Here is a 26,224-nt window from a genome sequence, read left to right as displayed (position 1 = left end):
GGAAATTGTTTATTTTAAAATTACCTTCCCAACAAACCATGAAAACACTTGGATGTTAGATGTTTTTTTTTTTTTTCTTCATTGAAAACATACTACATTGTAAATGGAGTTTCCAAGTCAGACAGAAAATTGATCAAAATCTAAGGACAGTATTATGGAAGGACAATATTAAAAATGGGTAAGAAAAAGCTTCGTTTGGTGAGATTAAAGGATGCATAACCGTGTCATGGTGGACGGGCAGAAAGGGTGGTAACCTTGTGCTTTTATTCAACTAAGGTACTTACCAAACCTTAGGTTTTTTGCAGGTGTCCAACTCCCACCTGGACAAGGGTAATTTTCTATATTACACCTAAACCTATTTTAAATAACTGAAGCCCACGGCAACAGCTGTTACGAGTTGATAAAAGAACTTATCAGTCAAATAATAACTACATAATTTAGTACATAAAATAAAACGAGGACAGTAATAGCTGAAGGTCTCAAAAATATACAACTGGGGAAAGTAACCACTGTACAAAATTTGGAGGCTGTTAAAGTGACCGCTTAGAAGGGTGAACAGTGCAAGACATGCTTTTCCAGTTACACGCTCAGAACAGGAGTGCAAACGAAATTAAAGCTTTTGTTTAAAGTTGTAGGAAAAGGAAAGCTTGAAATTAGTATTTAAAAGCTTCCCTCAGGTCATCCTCCAGAAATGAAATGATCGAAATGCTTTTTCATAGTTGTATTTTCTCCAGTGAGTTTTCTTTCAGTGGTAAAACTGCACTACAAGTTGGGTCCCCTGCTCACACTCGTGGTGATCACACACTGATCCATGAACACACGGTGGTGAGGAAGGGCCACGACCAGTCCCCAGAGGTCCGACACTGACAGAGCCTGGAGTTTGGGGTTCTTGCCTTGGCCACTGTACCTGAACCCTACAGAGAACAGAGAAAGCAATGGGCTTTAATGTTCCCTCGTTCCCCTAAAACTGGAGGACAAATGGACTAATTCCTCCCTGGAGGCAAGATGCTGTGGCAGTGGAAGGTGTTAGGCGCTCAAATAAGCTAACGCTGCTCTAGAAGGTGGAGAAGTAGAGAAGTTCAAGGTCAATGCCAGTGCCAAGAGCTTTTTACGTGAGCTGACTAGGCGATGCGTGCATGCACCCATGCAAATGCAGGGCGTGGCCCCAGAAGAGAACTGAAAACATGTGTAGAACAACTGGATAAGTCCCTTGCCAGTAGTTTATAAAAATATATAGTCAATCCTGTAGAGGCCCCTCTTACAGTCAACACTATGGAAGTCTGTTTTAGTTACCCATTACTTCGATACCAAAAAGCATTTACTACTTTTCAGACATTCCAGACAAAGGTCACTTATAACAAAAAGTCAACTTTTTTTTTTTTTTTTAAAACAAGATACTGTCCATTTAAAAAGTAGGTCTTTTCTTTCAAGTGAAACAGGACACTTTCTGTATTCAACTTAACTTCTAGTCTGTCCAGACTGGTTTGTTTCAGATCCTTCTGTAATGTGCATATATGCAGGAACAAATAAACTTACTTTTAAACGTTATCTGCACAGAAAAAAGTTAACTCCTCAAAACATGATAGGACAGGTCTGGTTAGTACAAATCTATTGCAAAGTAAAAAGACTCTGTGCATCAGTTCAACCAGGAGAAGCGGGAGAAGACTGTCCCAACCGTAAGAGTTCAAGTTGAAGTTGTGTTCTGTCTGAAAGCCCAGAAGCCTCCGGGGCGTCCTGATGGGCGTCACTGCTTCGGCTGCTCAACTGCGTCTTCCTTTGGAGCTTGAAAGCCCCCCACCCCGGCAACTTTACTTTCTATTCCGAAGACGCTTCGATTTCCTAAGGGAGTCTATGGCTTCTGGTGCCTTCTTCCGTTTCCGAGGGGACTCCTCGTTCTGCCCAGCCCCTGAGGAGTTCCCCACCGCGCTCTCCATGACCTCCCGCAGTTTGCGCTCCAGCTCCGCCAAGCGTGCGTTCTGTTCGCCTATGATCTGGGTCTGCTCTAGCAGCTTCTGGTCCTGGTCCTGAAGCTGCTTCTGCTGTTCCTGCACTTTGGTGCGAAGCTCGGAAATTTCACGCCTGAGAACAGTCACGCCGGCACCGTTTGTCTTAACCTGCTGCTGGAGTTTGGTAACCTCTTGTCTTGAAGGGTTTTGCTTGGAGAAGAGCTGCATGGTTGTGAGGGCTGCAGAAGGTCCCGGAACTGCGGAGAAATGGTTTTAAATGGCCAATTAATCACTTAAAATGTCTCCCACTACTGGTAATACTTCATTAAACTTCTTTTGAAATGGAACAGCCTTATAGTATCACTTCTGATCATTTCCTCTTGGCAATCTATACCCGTCTTAACAGTAAATGAATTTGAATTCTGATGGATGGGTTCACGTGGCAAAGTATGGATTGCTGGGAAATGGACAAGGGCATTTAACGGCATAAACTGGTACTAACATAGTAGAAAATATTTTTAAGACCTACTAAGAAAACACAAACAGTAAAATTAGAATAGGACTATTTTCTATCTTCTCTCACACGAGCAAATTTGAACATCTGAGTTAGAAGTACAGGCCTATCATGTTTTGAAGTTCTCTCTGCACTTAGTTCTATGCAAGACCTTCCACGTTAGCCAAACAGGAATACCACCGAAGAGTGGGTTTCATCCCACATGATGATCATGAAGAATTTCCGATGTGATGTAGGAAGATGGCTTTGGAATCCTTCTGTTTTAGGAATACTACAAAGGTAACATCGGCATAAAAACCACTATCATAAATAACCTCCCTTTAAAAAAATGTTATCTCTTAAAGGTTTTCTAAAAGGACTGGATGGATCCATTCCTACCCTAAACCCGCCACGACATACATATAAACAATATCTTCCTGGACGGATGCATTGTTCCTTCTCTCTCTGCTTCCCTTTATCTAACTTCCACAAACACAGCAAGGCTTAGATCAATTCCTACCTCTTGTGAACTCTCAGTCAACAATGGTTCTAGCTTCCTTAAGATCCTGTCTCTGCTACTCATTTGGCATTTCAACGGACCCTTCTTTAAAATGTTTCTCTTACCAGTGATAATTTAATTTTGAGTCTGGATATGTCTTACCTTTTGACATAGTAAGATCCTTGAGAGCAGACACCAAGTATTACACTTCCTTTTAGTCTCCACAGGACACAGTACAGTGCTGTGCGCATAACAGGTACTCAATAAATGACTGATTAACGCTGAGATGCCGCAGGCCTTATGATTCAATTACAGCCAGCCACTCGGTCACCCCACTGAGCACTCCAGGGAGATAACTCATCTGAACAGAACGTGACGTCTTACTAAAAAAGGTTTTCCTGATTTAAACTATTTGTGAGAGTTGACGATATTCTGAACAATTTTGTCTTTCAGTAGATAAGGGCACAAATCTCTCGGGTTGGATCTACTTCTACAAAAGAGCTGCTAAAGAAGCAGTGGCAGGGCGCAAAGCAGCCTTATGTGGCCTGTCTTTTCAAGCAGTGGCCACTCTAGGGGATGAAATAATTAAGTGAATAATCCATGAAGAATTTTGGGGTTTTATCTGGTATATTTCATTCTGTTTTAGCACCATGGATGTTAACTAGTCAGAAACATCAAAACAAAACAACAACAACAAAAGACAACCCACAAACCCCCCCAAACATATACATAGCTTTTTATCCAAAATTCTAAGTTATTGTATATCAATAGTCACGGATATGTACAAAGATGCAGCCACGAGACTGTTCTTCAAAGTGTAGTTTAAATACTGCAAAACTACAGACAAACGTGCTCAACAGCAATGGATCGGTTACACGAATGATGTCATTAAAAATCATGTTGTGGACACTATTTGCAGACACAGGAAGGTCACAAGATATGACTAAGTGTGGGTGCAGGGAAGCAAGTTAGGGAACTGTATATGAATGTTCCTTTACACTGAACATATCCACACGAGCTACCTGGAGGAGAGCCCATGAGCCTTCCAGACACGTCTGATCCTGGTAACTTCCTCTTCAGAATGGGCACGATCTTCTCATCAAAGTACTCCATCGCCATGGAGGAGATGTCCCTTAGCTCTTGAAGTACTTCATGAGCTCGCTGAGGGGCTCTGGTGGAATTGACGTATCTCAACACTCGATAAATCTCATCAATCACCTACAATAAGAAGGTCTCATTAGCACTTTCAATTTTGTCTTTAAGAGAAAATGGCTCGACAGGGAGAGAGGGGATGATGCCATCTGTACTGCACGGCTTTGGGCTTGCCATAAGCCTTCATGTGTTTCATATGCACATTTATTAAGATTTTCTGCATCAGGTGCCTCAGCATCCTAAGGAATCAGGATGAATAAAATACAGCTCTTGCTCCAAAGGAAACCAGAGGGCAACAGACACGGAAATAAGTGGTAGGAAAAGGGACATACAAGCCGCTAGAGAAACCAGAGGACTGAACTATGACGCTGAATCCTGTCTGCAGAGAGCACTAGAGGAATTGACCCAAATCCACTTCACTCCAGCCTGAGGGTTTCTCAAAGCCCCAGGAACCCAGCCAGACTTCCTGCTCTGGAACCAGGCGCTCTGTCCTCGGAGTTTTCATTTCTCTTCAGACCTGCTGTGGACTGGGATGAGGTCTCCTCGGATTCCCCTCTCCCACTATCAGCAAAGGGTAGTGAGAGTCCCCTTTTCACTTTACGGGTAACTGCAATGGGAAACAAAGGTGTAACGTACGTGGGGGAGAGAAAGTTCTGACCATCCTGGTTCGTAATCCTCTTGCTGGAATGGTAGCTGAACCTGCCTCAGCTCTAATCCCTACAACTGATACACAGTGCTCCTGTAAATTGACTTGTACCTTATCTTTACTGTTTTTGGTCTTTGAGGTAATAGTGTGAAAGCAAGGTCTCTCTCCATTTGCTCAAGTCTTCCATTAGGAAAGGTAACATGTTACAGAGAGATTACATTAGTCAAGTGGGATAATCCATGTTTTCAATAAAATTAAAACCATTTTCTTAATTCTGTCCCAAAGTTATGTGCGAAGGACAAGATGAAGGAGATGACCCGCACAGCTTCTACCATTCAGAGGGACTGGTGGCCACAATGTCACATGTTAGGAAAACATGGTATCGACCCAATTTTCAAAATTATTTCACCCTCCAAGTGGTTTTAATTACTTCTTGAAAATTACTTTAGCAGCAAGAATGTAAGGGCATGATGAGTCTGGAGGTCTACTAGAGAGATCCCAGGCCTTAGGCTGGTCACTTAAAGTATTTCTAACAGTTTGTGATTTTTCTACTTCTCAGTAGATCATTCCTTCAATCTTTTAAATTTTTTTTAAAGGTTTATTTATTCTTTTTAATAATGTCTATACCCAACATGGGCCTCAAACCCAGGACCCAGGGATTGCACACTCCACTGACTGAGCCAGCTGGGAGCCCCTGGTCACTCAAAGTTTTTATAGCTTTCAAATATGCTGCATGCTGAACCCCTCCTGAACCTGAGATGATAATATTTTACAAAGTACGGTACCGACCAAATATGATGCTTCTCTAATGCTCGAAGCTCATGTTAAAACTGGCACCACTGGGGGGCGCCCGGGGGGCTCAGTGGGTTGAAGCCTCTGCCTTCGGCTCAGGTCATGATCCCAGGGTCCTGGGATCGAGCCCCGCATCGGGCTCTCTGCTCAGCGGGAAGCCTGCTTTCTCCTCTCTCTGCCTGCTTCTCTCCCTACTTGTGATCTCTCTGTCAAATAAATAAATAAAATCTTTAAAAAAAAAAACAACAACAACAAAAAAAAAACTGGCACCACTGGGGTGCCTGGGTGGCTCAGTGGGTTAAGCCTCTGCCTTAAGCTTAGGCTCAGGTCATGGTCTCAGGGTCCTGGGATCGAGCCCCGCATTGGGCTCTCTGCTCAGTGGGGAGCCTGCTTCCCCCTCTTTCTCTGCCTCTCTGCCTACTTGTGATCTCTGTCAAATAAATAAATAAAATCTTAAAAAAACCCAAAAAACCGGCACTGTAATAAATGACATATTACAAACATGACTGAAGTATGTGGACTATTTTTTTTTTAAGATTTTATTTATTTATTTGACAGATCACAAGTAGGCAGAGAGGCAGGCAGAGAGAGAAGGGAGGAAGCAGGCTCCCTGCTGAGCAGAGAGCCGGATGCGGGGCTCGATCCCAGGACGCTGGGATCATGACCTGAGCCGAAGGCAGCGGCTTTAACCCACTGAGCCACCCAGGCGCCCAAGTATGTGGACTATTAAGAGAATTTCTATCTTGTGTAATCTAATGTTGAGCAAAGTTCCTATTAGAAAACAGAACTTTGATGTCCTAATTTTTTCTCACATTCCATCTTTTTGTTCTACTTGAAATTTTCTTAATTTTCCCTTCTACCCCTTTTATTTAATTAAATGCTTTTTCTATATTTAAAAAATTTAAGTGCACTTAAAAAAATTTCTGATTATTTCTATATGGCATGTGTTTGACTCTATCTCTAATGATTCTCTGTGCTCTGCTCACATTTAAGAACCCAGCACACATGGGGTGCCTGGGTGGCTCAGTTGTTAAGCATCTGCCTTCGGCTCAGGTCATGATCTCAGGGTCCTGGGATCAAGCCCCGTATCAGGTTTACTGCTCAGCCTGCTCGGAAGGAAGGTTGCTTCTCCCTCTTCCACTCCCCCGCTTGTGTTCCCTCTCTTGCTGTGTGTGTGTGTGTGTGTGTGTGTGTGTGTCTCTCTCTTTCTGTCAAATCAATCAATCACTTTAAAACCCCCCCCAAAACACAGCTCACCAGAATCCCTGTGCTTAACCCAGAGGGCAGGTGGGATGGGGGGTAGAGGAGAAGAGAGGGGTGGAGAGGAGGGGAGGGGAGCGGTGCCAAGAAAGCAGGGAGGGGAAGAGGGGAGCAGGGGAGCTGATGACAAGAGGGGGTGGGGACACTGGGAAGGGGGGTGGCTGCAAAAGTCAACGCAAGAACAGAATGATTTTTCTTCTTTCATTTTAAAGGTTCAGGGACTGTATATATTTATTTTGGGGCCAGCACAGTAAAAAGAAGAAATGGGCCCAAATAGTACTGATTCTAAGAATGTCTTCATATTAAAATCAATTTTAAAAGAGGTAAAAATATAACATTCTGGAAATATTTGATAAACTCAAAGAATATTTCTCAAAATAAGGGACCCATGTTCTTCAAAAGCAAAGGAAGCCCAGGAACTGTCCCACATTAAGGAGGTTACAGAGTCTAGCATGACTGCAGACTGGGTTGTGGACTGAGAAAAAAGCCTCTAGGATGAGTATCACTATCAGTGGTGAAATGTGATGTGGGCTGTCAGTGAGAGAGGCCATCATAGCAAACTCGCATTTCCTGATTTGGTAACTGCCCTGCGGCTCAGTTCGAGAATGCCCTTATCTCAGGAACTACATCGGAATATTTAAGAATAAAGGGTCATGGTATCTCCGCTATCTTGAAATGGTTCAGAAGAAATAAAACATAGAGAATAAAAGCAAACGGGACAGAAGATGAATAATGCGGGATCTGGATAAAAGACATATGGGAGATCCTTGTACTACTATTCTTGCAATTTCTGTGCAAATGTGAAATTGCATCAAGACAAGAAGTTACCAGAAAAAAAAAGAGACTGCAAAATGCCACACCGCTGTTCCTCCCGCCACCTCCCTGGCCCAAACATGAAAAACCAACTAACAAAACCCAATTCTCGGATTTTCAGTTTGTTCAGGGAAATCCAGCCTTGTGACCTTGCATAATCATTCACACTGAAAATCCTGACTTTTGGGAACCACTGGGTTTCAGTGAGCACAGAAGTGTTATCAGAGCCACTGGTAAGGCCTTAATTAACAGGGTCTTACCCCTGTTTTTCTTCACTATTCTATTTCCCAGAACGGTCAGTTGGCCTCTGTTCACTTGTGTACTTCAGTATGTGTGAAATGCCAACACGGACGCTGAATTTTTTGTACAAAGTGTGACTTCTGTCAGAAGAGTTGAAAAATACCAATACAGTGGTCAGGGTCGGCAGCTGGGGCCCTACTGACCTGCAGCTGTTTCTGTTCCAATGTTTTACTGGAATACAGGCACACTGTATTTCCTACATGCTGTCCATGGCTGTTTCGTGGAGCTGAAGAGCTGAGAGAGACCACGTGGCCTGCAAAGCCAGAAATGCTTACTACCTGGCCTGTTATAGAAGGAGTTTCCTGATCCCGTTCCATGATCGACGGTGGTAAACTACCAACCAGTCTGAGTCTCTCTTAATGTCCTTGCGATCCGTACGGTCTCCCTGTCCAGAGACCCCATTTTAAACCCCTTCCGCGAGTAAAACCTGGTTTTTCACTCAGGAGGAGGGCAGTGACCTAGCTGTTTGGAGTTGGAGAGGGGACCTGCAGGTTTAAATCATTTTTAAATACGGAGACGTGACCTACCCTCCCTTGTTAGTCCCATTCGCACTTGGAGCTTTCTAGAGGCCAGCTGTGCAGACCACTCTGCCTCCCAGCTCTCCCGCCGCCCGTCTAGGCTTTAACCTCCTCAGCTCTGCTAAACCAGCTACCACTTCTCGTGTACTTTCCAGCTTCCAGAATTTTGTTACTGCTGCTCTCCTGACTTCACTCTCGTGGGTCTCCGTCTTTTTTTCCTTTTTAAAACTAGCTCCTTTACTGTAAGAGCAAGCTTTAGGAGGAATTTGAGGTAAACATGTATTTAATCTGCCATCTTTAACCTACCATTTGATTTTAAGAGTAAATTTGATTGCTCTTTCAGAGAATATTTAATTTTGAGAGGCGGAGGGAATCTTAAGAAGGCTCTGGGCTGAGAATGGAGCCTGAAGTGGGGCTCGATCCCATGACCCTGAGATCATGACCAGAGCTGAAATCAAGAGTTGGTCACTTAAGCGACTGAGCCACCCAGGCACCCCAGAGAACAACTTTAAAAATGCTTTTTGCCCAAGTGTTAGTTTAAAATTCCAAAATTCTGTATGTATCGGCATTCTAATTTAAACTATAATGTTGATATTACCCAGGTTCACTTAAGTAGCTTGTGAAAGAGTAATCTGTGAATGAAATATTTACTATAGACATGAATTCTACCAAAACCATAAAAATGAGTTCTTTTATGAAGTATGAAAATTCCTGAATTTTTAAAAGTTTTGTTTTAAAGATTTACCCATTTGTCAAAGAGTGAGTCAGAGAAAAAGAGCACAAGCAGGGAGAGGAGCAGGCGGAGGGAGAAGGGAGCCTGATGCAGGGGCTTCCCACCCAGCAGGGAGCCTGATGCAGGACTCGATCCCAGCACCCCAAGACCATGACCTGAGCTGAAGGCAGAGGCTTAACCTATTGAGCCACCCAGACATCCCGAAAGTTCCTGAACTTAAAAGTAAAATCCAGAAGCAGGATCTGGGGGAACACAAGAATAACTTAATATAGAAACCATGTACCAGATCAAGATTATAGGTTACACTGAGAAAGAATTATTATTTTTTAAAGATCTTATTTATTTGTCAGAGAGAGAGGGAGCAGCAGGCAGAGGGAGAGGGTGAAGCAGACTCCCCGCACAGCAGGAAGCCGAATGCAAGGTTCAATTCCAGGACCCTGGGGTCATGACCTGAGCCGAAGGCAGATGCATAACCAAGGGAGCCACCAAGTGTCCCTGAGAATTATTTTATAGAATGTACTCATTTAGGCATGTGAGGATTAAATGCCACGTCCTTTGGTTCTGAAGACAGAATGTGAGCACTTTTAGGCTGAAAAGTACAAAAGGGGAGAAATCAAAAAACAACCCCAAATTACAAAGTGTGTTAAGTTGGCAGTTTCGTTTTTGTCTAAGCAAGCTAAAAAGTACCAGCTACATGAAACTAAAAAGTAACATTCTGGGTGGTGCCTGTCTGGCTTGGTCGGTAGGTAAAGCAGACAACTCTTGCTCTTGGGGTCATGAGTCTGAGCCCCATGTTGGGCTCAGAGATTACTTAATCAAAAAAAAAAAAAAGAAAAGAAAAAAAGTAATATTCTGAGGATACACAGTGTTTGTTGTTTTAGGCAAAATACAAGCTATGAAGATGGCACTTTTAAGAAACAAAGTTATTCAAGATGAATCCAAATTCCAAGATGAATTTGTTTTTTGGGGGGGGGTATTTTTCAGGTTTACAGGAGAAAACTTTGGATGAATTTTTGTGAAGACACAGTTACTATTAAAGAATCAGCAGGCTGGCGCGAAGCTTCTGTCAAACCCATCCACCAGCTGAGCCCTGGTGTTCTTACCAAGGGAACAGGGACAGACCCTCCACTGCCATGTGGAAAGGAAAGGAGGCCATGCACGTGAATGTGCTCTGAGGACAGAAGTGTGTCCCGCATCTAGGATGAGAGCAGTGACGAGGGAGAGGGAGACGGACGGGTCTGGGTTAAAGGTGGGCCTGGGCATGAAACTCCTTCCTGACCGCTATGCCACTGAGGGCCCGGGAAGGGCTGCAGTGAGGAGATGGCCCGAGCTGATGCCCGGGGGGGCCTGCTGAGCCTTGACACCTTAACATATTCTCCATGGCACCATGGTTTTGTTATTTTGATCCTAAAATTAATGTGAAGAGTCAACAGAAACTTGCAAAAAACAAGCAGGACTCAACTGGATTTATTTGTTCAGACAGTCAAGACCAGCATTCCAATCACATGATCCTGATCACCCAGAAAGACTGGCCCCTTCTGTAAAGGTCAAGTACTAGGCATCTCAGCTCTGCGGCCCGTGTGGACTGAGCACACACTACTCCACTCTCGTTTGTAATACTGGCTGAAGTGTTTCTGAGGTTATGAAAACTCTAAGATGTTTCTCAAATATTGACATTCCTAACAAACAGATATGCAACAAAAACCACGAGGCAGCAGGGGACAACCTACACTAGTTCCATGAACTTCCCAGATCACTTGAGAGATGAGGCCGGTACATGAGATCTGGATGCAATATGGAGTAAGAATCAGAATCACTTTTTAAAGTTAAGTACTCCACAGAAGAATTTGTAGCTAACAGGAGGAAAGTGAGATATACTGAAGAGTATTTCCAATAAAATAAGAAACAGGATCCCCCTCCATAAACATCACAGAAAACTGAAAATGGAGGAAATACAAAATATTGCCGTTTAAGTATCTACGGAAATAACCAAAAGAGAACATTCCAGTTTTTCTAGGAACTGATTAGTTCCGACCATAAGGGAATCTTTTGCTAGCATCAACTAAATACCAAAAGGACCTTTCAATCCACCTCTGCCTCTTCCACATACGATACGAATAGACTTCATCTGAATTTACTCTCCATTCAGGAAGCAAGATACCACACGCACTGAGGCAGTATCTTGAGTAGCACGTTGTGAACTTGGGGATGGTAAATACGCCACGACAGACTGACTTCTGGGTTCAATAGCACTACTCCTGTGCTGCTATCCAGTAACTATCTATTCTCGCTGAATCTGGAAGTATTTAAATTGTCTTCATGAAACGCTTCTCACACAAAACAAAAACCAGCTTGTCCCTCCTACTCTACCTCCCCCAAATTAGAACAACCTGAAGGCAGGGACAGTATCTGACTTGTTTGCTGTCGATCTTAAACAAAGAGTTAAAGCCCACAAATGTGTTTTTCAGCAGGAACTCTGTTTTCTCTTCCTATTTATGGAAAGAGTTTGTTAACTGGAGTTGAGGATGAATTCCTAACAAGCTTTTCTAAAGAACAGCAGAGCATCTACTGTGTGTTTCACAATGAGACTTTTAAACATAATGGTCATGTACGGTATGGACTTATTATTAGTTATTGCACAGAAACTAAACAAATCCATTCACAGAAACTCATTCCAGAGAGATGGGTACAATTCTGACATTTAAACAATCGCTTTACAATAATATAACTTTAAGTAGTGCACTCCAGCTGTTTTGGGAAAGCAGTTCTATTTTACCTTTCCTGGGATGAAGCAACAGAGATTGGAATCCACATACTTCATGAAAGTCATGTTTAACAGTGAGAGCCTTGTTTCCACAGCAGCAAGGATGTCTGCGTGACGAGCTAATGAGTGGTTTCTTCTTTCCGACTCCCTCCTAGAATAAGAAAACAAAGCAAGCATGAAAGAAATACTGTGAACTAAATGGTAAGCAGTGAAAATGACTTCCTGGGACCTCTTTTTTCTTTTTTAAAAGATTTTATTTATTTGACAGACAGAGATCACAAGTAGGCAGAGAGGCAGGCAAAGAGAGAGGAGGAAACAGGCTCCCCGCTGAGTAGAGAGCCTGATGTGGGGCTCGATCCCAGGACTCTGAGCGGAAAGCAGAGGCTTAACTCACTGAGTCACCCAGGCACTCCCTTCTTGGGATTTCTAACAGTCTAATATTTACCTGTGAATTTGATACCTACAGTTGGGTAATGATTTAACCGAAATCATCAATGAATCGCTATGTCCAGAAATCCCTGCCAAGGATTAGTACTCACTGATAAATTATCAGGGTGGGGGGGGATCTGTTTTTTTTTTGTTTTGTGTTTTGTTGTATCAAGCCTAATGGCCACTGGAATAAAAAAAAATCAGAGAAATGGAAGAATTACACAGGGACATGTGGACAAGGGACATATGTTTTTACCCATAAAATCAGCTCACTTAAACTTCTATATAAATTTTTTTTAAAAACTGTTTGTTTATTCTAGAGAGAGAAAGAAAGACAGAGAAAGGGGGTAGAGGCAGAGAGAAATTTTAAGCAGACTCCGCGCTAAACGGGGAGCCTAACATGTGACTAGATCTCACGACCCTGAGATCACGATCTGAGCCAAAACCAAGAGTTGGTGGCTTTACTGATTGAGCCACACAGGCGCCCCTAGCTCACTTACACTTTTCAAGTGTTACTGAAAAATACTTCACATACAAAATTCACTTTGGAGGTGTGTAACTTCATGATTTTTGGTATATTCAGAGTTGTGCACCGTTTAATTTCTCATTGTTTCATGACCACAAAATGAAAGCCCGTAATTATTACCAGTCACTCCCATTCCCTAGCCCTTGGCAACCACTGGTGTACTTTGTGCTTCTGTTGTGGACATGGCAGGTAACTGGAGTTGTAGGATATGTGGCATTTTGGGTCCATCCTTGTTCATGTAGCACAGCTCTCAGGGCTGATCCATGTTGGAGCGTGTATCCAGGACTCCATTCCTCTCCACTGCCTGCTGACGTTCTGTCATACAGACATGGCATCATTCTGAGGACCTGATCATCAGGTGATGACTTCTGGGCTGTTTCCACTCTCTGGCTATTATGAATAATGTGAATAATGTGACACAGAACACTCATGTACGTTTTTGTTGTGACCACCTACACTCCTAGGTATATAGCAAAAGAAATGAAAATACGTACGGAAATGGAAATACATACATTCTACATATATACAATATACGCTGGGTCATTTGGTAATTCTGTGTTTAGTCTTTCGAGGAATAAAGTGTTTTCTAAAGTGGCGGAACCACTTTACAATCCCACCAGTAATTTATGATGGTTCTGATTTGGTCACATCCTTTCCAAGATTTTTTTGTCTTCTTTACTCTGGCCATCCTAGTGGGTGTTGTGTGCTATCTGTGTTTTGATCCGCAGTGCCACCAGCTGGGGACCTCTGATGTTGAGCACCCTGCATATGCTTATTAGCCTTCAGCTTCTCTTCTTTGGAGAAATGTCTTTTCAAGTCCTTTGCCCACTTTTAAACTGGGTTCCGTGTCTTTTTTGTTGAGCTCTAAGAGTTCCGCATACAATGTGGATCGAGGTCCCACACTGGGTATCTGAGCTGTAACTACTTTCTCCCGTCGTGTGGGCCGTCCCTTCAACATCTTGATGTCATCCTCTGCGGCACAAGTTTAAATTCTGACGAAGTCCAGTCTGCCTACTCTTTTGTTACTCGTGCTTTTGGTGTCACAGCAAAGAAACCACTCCCGAATCCAAGTCCATGGCGGTCAGTACTGTTTCCATGTGAGGGTTTACAGTGGAGCCCTGACATTCACACTTTGACTATAGTCTACTTTGAGTTAGTTTTTGTAGATCATATGAGGAAGGGGCCCAACTCTATTCTTTTGCATACAGACACCCAGCTGTCCTAGCATCATTGTGGAACGCATTATTCTTTCCCCATTGAGTTGTCTTGGCATCTGACTTGAAAATCAGCTCACTACATATGTAAGGATTTCTTGTGCATCTTCCTGGTTCCACTCCATCTGTGCACCCGTCTGTCTTTATGCCCGCACCACACTGGTTTGATTGCGGCAGCTTTGGTGCTCGCTTCGGCAACACATATACTAAAATTGATTACGGCAGCTTTGCAGTAAGTTTTGATATTGGAAAGGCGCAGGACTCTGTCACCTTTGTTGATCTTTTTAAAGACTGTTTTGATTATTTTGAGTCATCTGTATTTCTATAGAACTGTAGGATGAGCCTGTCATTTTCCACACAAACCACAGGTAGGATTTTGACAGGACTTACACTGCATGTACACAACCACTTGGGGAGAACTGCCACCTTCAGAACAAAAAGTCTTCCCATTCAACACCATTTAAGTCTCTTTCCATTTCTTTTACCAATGTTTTGTGGTTTTCAGCAGACCAGTCTTCTTTTGTTATAGTCATTACTAAGTATCTTAGTCTCCTTGATGGTACTGTAAATGGAATTTTTTTTTTTTTTTTTTAAAGTAAGCTCTATGCTCAACAACCCAGAGATCAAGAGTCCCATGTTCTTGTGGCTGAGCCAGCCAGGCCCCTGCCCTCCTTTTCTGAGTCTAGTTGACACACAGTGCTACACTAGTTTCAGGGGTCCAACACAGTGCTTCAGCATCTCTCTAACTTATTCCATGCTCATCCCAAGGGTAGCAGACAATGCTATTATACCGCCACGGACTATATTCCCTGTGTTGTACTTTTTATCCCCATGACTTTTTCATTCCATCACTGGAAGCCTGCGGAGATCCCACTCCGCTTCACCCACCCTGCCCATCCCTGCATCCTGCAGTTAACTTGGTTTTGGATCGTCGGTTGCTAATACATACAATCACGCAACTCCTTTTCACGCACTGATCTTGCACCCTATATCCCTGCTGAGTTTTTATGAGCTCTAACAATTATTACGGGACTCCTTATGCATATGATCACATATACAGGAGATCTTGTCACCTCTGAAGAGAGAAAACAACTTCCTCCTTTCCAATCTGGAAGCCTTTTATTTCATTTTCTTGCCTACCTTCCCTGGCTAGAACCTCCAGTATAACGTTCAACAGAAATGGTTAGAGTGGGCAAACCATAGTCAAAATCACTTACTGTGACTTAGGTACCCTTCCCTATAAAAACTTGGAAACCATTTAATCTGTAAACTTGCCCAAATTAAAAAACAAACCCAAAAACAACAGGGGTGCCCCACGCGGGGTATAGCCATTACTTTAAAAACGAAAATCCAAAAAAACCCCAACCAAGAAACAGAAAGAAAATTCCCACTTGTAAATTATTGCCAGTACTAGGCACAACATACCTTGGAAGTTGTGCTTTAACTTGTTTCTGACATAGATTGTGGTATCTCTCCACTTTTAGAAATCCCTGATTCAACATTCTCTGGCAGACCAAGTCCATTCTTTTACAAACCTATGGGGAGAAAGACGAAAAGGAAGAATTTTAACAGATAAAACCCAAATATATAACAGACAATTAACTTAGACTCCTGTTAGCTGAAATTTCTCTGTGCCAGTACTGTTCCACAGTTTGCTGTCTGAATCTCTAAATCAGTACACATGGTAATATGTGTGGTGTATACATATGAGGTGAACCCCTCCTGCTTTCTAATTCTCATGGCATTATGTTAAGAAATTAATACTATGTGTAGACAAGGAACTTTACTTTTATTTTAGGTATTGGTTGAATGTTCTGAATGTATCCCCACTACTATGGTCAGAAAATGTAGTCCTGAAGATCAATAAAACAACATATTCAAAAAGTTTTTAATGGTTTGAAAAAAGAAAGTTCCCCAGTAGCTCAAAATGTGTATTCAAACTTAAGCCCAACCTCTCATAAAGTTTATGTGAGCTATAACCAGAATGAGAATTCTTACTTATTTCTACAAGCCAGGGTTAATAACTACAGAGAATTACTAAATACTGTCCTGTCTTCCATAATATCAAATATTTTAACATATGTAGCAGAACCTCAACTATTTTGAATCCTTAAGGAAAACTATGTTTTTATACAGTAAAAGCACAGGATCGGAAATCCGAACACCTGAATTTCAATTTGCACCCAGGCACCCCATAGGTATGGATATTTAAAGTGCAAGACATTGAAATAAATCTAGATCAAGGCCAAGGCGATTAGGCAGGGGCTGTCCTATGCTTCTCTCTCTCATAGCACCTGGCACACATGCTTGACAAATACTTGCTGAAATTGAAATGTTGGTTTTCTCTGAGAATACACAGACAAAAATTCTGGCAAACTGGATTGAAGCTAACGAAAGCTGTAATACTCTAGTATTAAACACTATGTAGTTCCAAAATCAGAGCACGCTAAATGAAAGGTATTAAGGAAAACACTTCTTTTCCATTTGAAAATAAATAAAAACACAAATTTTAAGTAATGAAACTAAGAGTAATTCCTAGTTATATTTTAGAATATGGTGGGATCTATTTCTAACTAAACCAAACCAACTGTCATCAGTCAACATATGGTCAGTGTCCATTAAAAAATAACATTAAAAGGGGTGCCTGGGTGGCTCAGTGGGTTAAAGCCTCTGCCTTCAGCTCAGGTCATGATCTCGGGGTCCTGGGATCGAGCCTCGCATCGGGCTCTCTGCTCAGCAGGGAGCCTGCTTCCTCCTCTCTCTCTGCCTGCCTCTCTGCCTACTTGTAATCTCTGTCAAATAAATAAATAAATCTTTTTAAAAATAACATTAATAAAACCAATACATATAAACATAAATACCTGTTAAAGTTTATTTATGTTTTTTAGTAATCTCCACACCCATCCCGGGGCTCGAACCCATGACCCTGAGCTCAAGAGTTGCACACTCCTCTGCCTAAGCCAGCCAGGTGCCCCAGTATAAATAACTTTTAAAGGAAAAATAACTCTTCAGAAAAAAAGTATTTAGAGTTACATTTTTGCAAATCTCTTTGATATGTAGTTTTATAGAACAGAAATAAACTGCCTTATCTGCTTCTGTATCCAGTCTACTGAAGTATTACCTTAGTTCTAGAAAGCACACAAGCACACATTTCATGAGTTATCTGTATGCTGACATCATCACATGTCACAGAGCTCCTGGAAAGCTCCACTGTCTACTTGTGAAAGGCAGAAATAACAACTTAAAACTATAATGAAAAAACTTCAGATCTTACAGACTCCCTGAAAGGGCCTTGGGGACCACTCTGGGAGCCCAAGACTAAACTTTTAAGAACCACTGTCCCACTCCTAAATAAACACTGTCACGAGTACTGGTACTGAGACTTTAGGTGAAATATATATATATACACATACATATATATACACACACATATATATATATGTATGTGTATATATATATATGATCTACTTTATCTTTGTTTTTGTGCTGTTGGTCATTGCTTACTGAACATCCAGGAAAGAAAGAATACCAAAGTAAATGCTGCTCTTTTCTTACAATATTGATTAATGCTTAAAATATTTTTGACCTCAGCTTTTGTGGTGCTGTTCTCATTTGTCTGTCTTTGTGACCTCCTGTTTTCCCAAAACTGACGGGAAGAAATTTTACTTTCCTAGTTATTAAAATACAACAAAAATCCTAGCAATCTGGTCATTTACCCAAGACAGTAAAATAAAATTCTGGAGTCTAATATACCAAGATGATGACTATGTCAAAAATTATCACGGCATTCAGAGATCAGTACAAATAGGTACTTATCAACATACCAGGGAGCTCACAGAATACTACAGTCTCCAGCAGAGACATTCAGTTTGGGCTCCTCCGTTACTGCTGTTCTAGTTAGAAGAGATGTGGTTTTTTTTTAATTATTTGAAGAGTTAAACTGCCATGTTTATCCTCTTCCATCATTTTCTAACATAAGTAGTAATGAAAAATTTTGTTCACTTTGTCTAGGAATCTTTTTTGATTTCTTGTGCCACCATGGTCCTACTTAACAACGCAAGACACATATGCCATAAATTCGTGAAACCTGTAATCTTCCTGTGAAACCTAATCTTAGTGTCAAATCTCAGTTGATTCTAAGATGCACATCATTTTAACATTTGACATTTTAACATTTGACATCGGAATGGTCTTAGAATAATTGGCAGCATTTCTTTTTCAGAGGGCTCACAGGCTACGAAATATAAAAAGGTGGACTTCTTTGATTTTGTTTAAGATGCTGCAGACTTTAAGATGTCACCAAATTCATTAAAAGCTCTTTGGAAAGGGGTGGGGAAGCACTGCCAGAATATATATACAAATTGATCAAGATGCATTCTGATTTCAAAAATCCTAACACGAAACTGTATCTGAGAATCCAGGAAATGTTGTAATGGATTCAGATTTTTCATGTACTTATTTAGTGCTCTACAGTTCTCAAATGAATTGAATATTTGATGCTTTTCTCCAATTAATCCAGAAGCTATTATCAAAGATTAGGCCACTTACCAATAACCCTCAAACTGGAAAGAACTTAAGACACCAGAACCTTTCCTTTCTTTTTACAGTGAGAACATGGAGGCCTTAAGAAATTATGTAATGTGTACAAAGTCAAACTACGCAGTGGCAAAAACGAAATTAAGAATTCAGGCTTCTAATTAGTATCTTTTTAAATTTAGTGATCTGCAGCTCTACAGAGTGAAACAATTATCCTAACAATTCTCAGCTGATTAGTCTCAACACTCTGCTGCTACAGAAAATGTTGGCACGAGTCTCAAGTAGGACTTCCTGAGGCAATATGAGATTTTAAGGACATTAGGGGGTGTTCTCACCACACTGCTAAAGTTTAGAGAGATGGCACTAGTCTCTATCTTTCTAGAATTCTTTCAAAGTTCAAAAATCAGAATTATGAGGAAACAATGAGACAAATCTGCACTGTAGAATATTTTATAAGCCATCTGCCCTGATTCTTCAAAAAGCCAACTACACGAAGAATGAAAAAAATAGGGAGAATGTTCTAGAGTAAAGAGACAAAAGTGTTACTAGATTCAAAAGCCTTATCCCCCACCAAAAAAAGAGCTATAAGGACATTTTGGGGATAACTGAGAAATCAGAATGTAAAATGTAATGTTAAATCCCTGGGAAGTGATAATACCATGATTACACAAGGGATAAAATGTCATTATATTTGCATTTTATTTTCAAATGGTTTAATGAAATAATCTGTGTGAAGGGCATACAACACACACATTTAGAGAGGGAAAGAATGAGCATATAAGTGAAACAGAGCAGATGTGGCAAAAAGTTAATGATGAGTGATAAAATCACTTAAAATTCTGTCTATGTGGTATGAATTGTCTAATATATAATACCATATACAGAGAGACACAGAATTAATTATCTGTAGGTAGAATTACAACAAATTTTAAGACTCTGAACTATAGGAAACAAACCAAGAGTTGCTGGAGGGGATGTGGGGGGGATGGGGTAACTGGGTGATGGAATTAAGGAGGGCACTTTTTTTTTTAAACTATAATTAATGACATTTTTCTGTCTGCAGAGATCACAAGTAGACAGAGAGGCAGGCAGAGAGAGAGAGAGAAGCAGGCTCCCCGCTGAGCAGAGAGCCCGATGCGATGCGATGCGGGGCTCAATCCCAGGACCCTGAGATCATGACCCGAGCCGAAAGCAGAGGCTTTAACCCACTGAGACACCCAGGCGCCCCTAAGGAGGGCATGTTATGGAATGAGCAGTGGGTGTTATATGCAAACTGACGAATCACTAAATTCTACTCCTGAAAACTAATAATATAGTATATGTTAACTCAATAGAATTTAAATTTAAAAATTAAAAAAAAATAAAACAAATTTTAAATTATCTGGGTATCCTCCCTAGATGTTCATTTGGAAAGAAAATGTAAATTTATTTTATTTTTATTTTTATTTTTATTTTTTTTTTTTTAAAGATTTTATTTATTTATTTGACAGACAGAGATCACAAGTAGGCAGAGAGGCAGGCAGAGAGAGCAGAGGAAGCAAGCTCCCTGCTGAGCAGAGAGCCCGATGTGGGACTCGATCCCAGGACCCTGGGATCATGACCCGAGCCGAAAGCAGAGGCTTTAACCCACTGAGCCACCCAGGTTCCCAATTTATTTTATTTTTAAAGGTTTTTAATTATTTATTTGAGAGAGAGGCAGAGTGAGAGAGATCACAGAGGGAGAGGGAGAAGCAGACTTGCCACTTAGCAGACAGCCTGATGCTTGATCCCAGGACCCTGAGATCAGGACCCGACCCAAAAGCAGACACTTAACTGACTGAGCCACCCAGGTATCCCTAAAAATTTATTTTAATATTAGCCTGAGCAAAACAATTAGGAAGAAAAGCCTGTTTCCAGGATTTCTACAATACAGCCTGACGCCAAGTAGAACCGCTTTTCTGATTATTCTGGTTTTGATTATCTGTAGCATCATTCTCCTCATTAATACAGGAATGGAGTGTTGCTTACAATGCAGCCTGATGCGGGGCGCCTGGGTGGATCACTGGGTTAAACCTCTGCCTTCGGCAGGTCATGAATTCAAAGTCCTGGGATTGAGCCCTGGAGCCCTGCATCGGGCTCTCTGCTCAGTGGGGAGCCTGCTTCTCCCTCTCTCTCTGCCTGCCTCTCTACTTGTGATCTCTTTCTCTGTCAAATAAGTAAATAAAAATTAAAACAAAACACAACAATGCAGCCTGACGCGTTAATGCAAATGGTTACTTACTAATTCCACAGGACTTTATCACTTTATCAATTTTCATTCTCATTAAGAGAATTTTTCTAGTGACCCCAGCTTCTTAAAATGGTCTTAAATTTAAAAAAATTCTACTCTCCTCTGTTTGAGGTAAATACGAAGCAGCGCATTTTCCGTATACAGAAAACACATTTATTTCACAATGACATTTATTTTCTATCCTTTACTTGGGGTAGTGCAGTGTTTTTAAGAACTACTTCATTTACTCAACAATCGCTGAGTACTCACATTGAATCATAGACTATGGAAGGTCATTGGGATTCCTGATAAAAGGGAATGAGGAGCCTAAATTCAGTGCCGAACCGGCCCCTCCAAAGACAATTCCAGTAGAATCCGTAAGTATAACCACGTTGCCTGGGAACTCAGAAGTACTACCCCGTGAGGTTCACGGAAGAGTCACAGAGGCTTTACTGAGGCCCTGACAATTCAGGTGTATTCTGCAGGTACAGATAGGCACTAGAAAGGGAGACCAAGGAGAGACTGCAGGCAGGGGCAGCCCCAGCTGTGAGAGGCCTAGCATGTGTGGAAACACAACAGCTTGATGATGCCTGTTTCCAGCAAGCTTAAGTCCAAGATGCTAGGTGGTTGGGAGAAACCTCGGTTAGGGGCTATCTTTAGCTCCTAGTCTCAAACATCATGAGCACAGGCCATCCCACTGCTCTGCTGACCAGGGTATGCAAGTGCATCTGGCTTGTTAGGAGATGATGATGGTGTTAAGACATGGAAGTTGTTTTCTAACGTCCTTACTTGCTTCCCACAGCAAAAGGTGTCAAAGCTGTAGGTCCTCAAAAGTTTCTTAAACCTGGCTAGTCTGAGCACTAAAAAAAAAAGGTGGAAAGGGGGGAGTTGAGCACCAATCTAGGACATCTGACACTTCAGGCAATCACCTCACGGCTCTAATCACAGTCACCCTGCTCCAATCACTTCACTACATATCCTTCATTTCTTTTCTGCTGGGAATGTTCTCTCACCTTTACTAAAGATAAACTGGATAAAAACTCATTATCTTGAGGAAGCCTCTCTGATTAAATGCTCCTGATTAACCTCAACCTCAACCGTCCTGTATTTCTTATCTTTGCATTTGTTATCCTGGTGCTTTCTAAGTGTGCTCAAGGAAGGTGTGTCCATTCTGTCCTCCTGATATTCTGGGCAGGGTTACTGGTTGAAGCCCTTCATTTTTGGATAGAATCTGTAGGAAAAATGAACTGTCTCCTAAATATTATACTCTCCAAACTACTCAAGTACCTGTTAGTAAAAATAACCCAATGAGGAGATGGTGGGGGGAAAACCACAAATCATCAATGCAGACTATATTTTCCATAACAATGCAGCAAAGAGCTGTGGTTCTCAAAGTGTGGTCTAGGGACCCCTGGGATTCCCAAGATCCTTTTGAGAGTCTGTGGGGCCAAACTAGTTTCATAATATGAAGATGTTATTTGCCATTTCTACTCTCATTCCTCCATAATATACAATGGACTTTTCCAGTGGCAACACAACACATGACAACATTTTTCTGGCAACTAATGAAGAATATACTGTCTCTTCCTGTGTCTTCTAGAATTTTCTAAGGTAAGCTCTTAGGGTCTTCAGTAACTTAAGAGTGTAAAGATGTCCCGAGGTAAAAAAAAAAAAAAAAGAAAGAAAGAAAGAAAACTACTGGCACACAGCAAGAGATGTAAGGAAGACAGTGTGCCTATTAAAAAAAGAGTAATGGTTTCTCATTTTCCTACCAACCAACCTTCTCTAAAAGTTTCTAACATGTTTGAACAAAAGATATAAAAGGAACTATAAATGGGCAATAGATTTAACTGGCTACAGTGCTCTAGAGAAGTATCTCAGGATAAAAATATGTATGTATTTTGTTACCTACCAGAAAATTTCATTCCCCATAATGAGCAAGACTTCTGAATTTAACCTTCAGTCATATTTACGTCCTGAACCACTAATAGGATTCCATTAAATTTATAGGAGCTCAAACCATACAGGAAAAAATTTCATAGGATCTCTCTAAAACAGCTTTTAAAAAGCCTTCCATATTCATTTTTCAGTGAGTGAGAACACTATGCTCACAAATCAAAGTCAAACGCTCAAACCTGGCTTAGATACACTACTGAACTGGGGGTAGGACCTCACTTCTTAACCTTTGCCACTTGTTTCAAAAACTCTCACCCCATCAAGAGGGCCCAGGTGACAGTCTAACGCTGTATCAGCACAAATTTGTCTGATTTACTGAAAAAACAACTCAAAGTACAAGTTTGTCACTTCAAAAGCTGTGTTCCATCAAATAATTTTAAATACACTGGAAGAGTTAAGTATATAAAGCACTATTGCTGTGTAATCAAGATTTCTAGGCTCTGGATACATTTTTGGAGCATCAATGGCAGGAAAAATGAACAAACAAACCTATTCAATAAGGCATTTGGATAATCCCTTGGAAAGAACTGGAGAGTCAAATTTCAATTATTCATGGCAACAGGAAGCAAAGACTATCATCAACTAACTGCACAAAGAACTGAAAAATGTTATTTTAGCAATCTCAACCAAGAGCACATCTTTTAAAGAAAATACAGAGTAATGAGTACATGGCTTATGTGTCTGTCTTCTAATTTAGGTGCTAACCACAGTTACAACTGAGATCATAATAAGTCAAGTAAACTGGAGAGAAAAAAAAAAAAAACCCAAACATCCGAACAATACATACACTAGTTCATCAACCACTGAGCTGCTGACATTTAGCTTTATGGAAGCTAATTCTATTCTTAATTAATATCACTCTCTTCCAAGCATATCCAGCCTAATCCCACTAAAAAAAAAAAAATACTTAAAATGAAAGGAGCTGGAGTAATGTGTACTCCAGATAGCAGCATACGTACTAATGTTCCTTGATTTTTTCTGGCAAATAGCCTTTTAGATACAAGGAAAGCACGAACCAGGCACTGTTTCTACCCTGACAATGTCATTAAGAGACCACAATTAAATTAATGCTGACATCTAGTGGCAAGAAAAAAATCTTTCTTTTACAATGCTACCTGAATTGTACCTTATGACCCCAAACCGATCAATCTGAAACCAAAGACATTTCCAAACACCCACAAAAGATTATCCACTTAATCTACAAATTATCTATTAACCTTAAGCAAATAAAAGGATAAGAAAATAGTTCCTCATTACCAAACCTGAGGGGAAAGACCCTCTCTGAGACATAAAATTGACTGCAGAATCTTTTGGGGGGGGGTGGCACAGGGGATGGTAAGGGGCTCCTTATGAAAAATCTGTTTGAAACCACAAATCTGTACCCTAAAAGGCTAGAAGAGATGACTGCTTTAAAATTAAGAATGCAACTATTTCACTTGAAAGAGATGTCATTCATTAATAAACAGTGGGATGTTCTAGCTTCTGGTCCCCCCCCCCAAAAAATGCTTTTAATTTTTAAAAAGGTAAACGACTGACAAACGAACAAAAAACCAGTGTTCCCCAACACTTACAAAACAGAACTGTGAATATTCCAAGCTTTACAAAGCCATTGTCTGGCTGAGAGGCTCAATTCAATCAAATGTTATGCCCAATTTCCAGACACTGTGAACAAACAGCATGAATCTTGAGCAAACACCACCCTTCATAAAAATCGGAAGGATTATTTAAGATTCTATACGGAATTCTAGGATGACATGTTTGGGGAATCCAGGGACAATCCATTTTGATAAATGATTTTTCTACTGAAGAATCTTCCATTCTGCAGACTGGCGTGGTAGAACTGCTGGGCTGACTAGAAAAGAAAAACCTGGTCATCAGTTTGAATCAAAATTAATAAACTTTCTTTAAAAAGTATGATTTCCTTTCCAAAACGCAATGAGAATCAAATTTAAAGTGGAGGTGTAAACCTAAAATGTGGCACACGAACGAGAAAATGCTGTACACACTACATTCAGAAATACGTCTTTGTCCTCTTAAAAACAATCCCAAGCACAGATTGAGCTCCTACACAGAGTCGGCACAGAGTCCCTTCAAAATGTCCACCTCCTTCAATTTCCTTCCCACTTAAAGATAAATTCCCCGACAGGAAGCCAAAGATCTTACTGAACTAAGACATTCATCAAACCTTCAGTCCACGCTGTGGAGAGAGGTAAATTCCTTTCTATAAATCACTGAACTACTGTGATTTGAAGCTGGCGGGTGGGCGTAAGTCACTAGTTAGAAAATGAACTGCAAGAGAAACCAACCCTGTCCAGGGGCGAGGTGCTCCCCGAGGGTGGGAAGTGTCGGGGCGAGGCCGAGCCGGACGCGCTCTCGGTGGGCTCTACTTTACTGGTCACCTGGGGAGCTGGGGCCACCAAATGGCGTTCACGCCCCTCGGAGCCCCCACCGGGTTTGGGGAGGCCTCCCCGACCCTACTTCATCTTCTCCAACCGGGAAACCTGGGTCGGGGTTGGGGGGGAAACGGAAGAGGGGTGGGGGACACAGTGCGTGATTCCTGCGGACCCACCAAACCTGGCTGGGCCCGGCCGGGGGCTGGACGCCGGTGCACAAAAGGCGGCGACCCGAGCCGCGGGGCCGGCGCTCAGGCCGGGCGGCGCTGGGACGCCCAACTCCCGCCGCCGCCCCGCTTCCGGGCCGGGGCAGCGAGCCCCCTAGCTCCGCGGCAGGAAGGGGAGGAGGGGATGACCCCGCCGCCCGGCGCCGGGACTCCGCGTCCTGGAGCCGGCTGCGGCTCCCTCCCCGGGGGACGCGCTCCCCTCACCGCCCCTCCCCAGACCTCGGCCGGCGGAGGGGGCGGCGGGGGTCCCGCGGGGGCCTCACCAGGCGGAGCTGGCTAATTTCGTCGTAGGACATAAAGCTGAGGATGTTCTCGATGGCTACGATGGGCAGCGCCACCAGCGTGTTGTTTTGAGGCAGCTGGTCGGGAGCCAGCGCCTGGGCTGGGGGCGCCTGGGAGCCCGGCTGCGGGGCCGGGGGCGGGGGCGGGGGGGGCAGTCGCTGGGTAGAGCCGATGGCCGAAGAGGGGCCGCCGTCGCCGTGGCCGCCGCCTCCTTCCTCAGCCATCCGCTCCTCCGACGCCGCCGCCATCTTGGGGGTTTGATTCCTTCCCCCCGCTGCAAGGGGACTAGGGCGCTTCCGGTACGTCACTTCCGCCTCGGGCCGCGGGGCGGGGCCCCGGAGGGGTGGAATCTGCGCGGTGGCCCGCGGCGGGATCCGCTGGAGGTGTGGTTGGTTGCCGTGGCGGTGCAGACCGGGGGTGTCTTTCCCGGGAAGGCGACCTTTGGAGGCCCTCTGACCCGAGGCCGGCAGGGACCGGAGGGCGAGGGAGCCCTGTCG

General features: G+C 42.4%; 1 protein-coding gene across 1 annotated transcript; it reads right to left on the bottom strand.

Annotated features, from left to right (window-relative positions):
- FBXO28 (F-box protein 28) lies at positions 1–25,999 on the bottom strand. The gene is made up of 5 exons (XM_080823798.1): positions 25,709–25,999; positions 15,511–15,620; positions 11,929–12,067; positions 3,961–4,156; positions 1–2,203 (listed from the first exon to the last, which is right to left on the bottom strand). Exons 1-5 carry the CDS (start codon positions 25,973–25,975, stop codon positions 1,809–1,811), a joined length of 1,107 nt encoding a protein of 368 aa, XP_080679924.1. The 5' UTR covers positions 25,976–25,999; the 3' UTR covers positions 1–1,808.
- Between the last annotated feature and the right edge of the window lie 225 nt (positions 26,000–26,224).

Source organism: Martes martes, assembly GCF_963455335.1.
Source record: "Martes martes genome assembly, chromosome: 15".
In the NCBI taxonomy this organism is placed as follows: domain Eukaryota; kingdom Metazoa; phylum Chordata; class Mammalia; order Carnivora; family Mustelidae; genus Martes; species Martes martes.
Note: the sequence above shows the minus strand (reverse complement) of the source record. Positions and strands in the feature narration are given on the sequence as shown.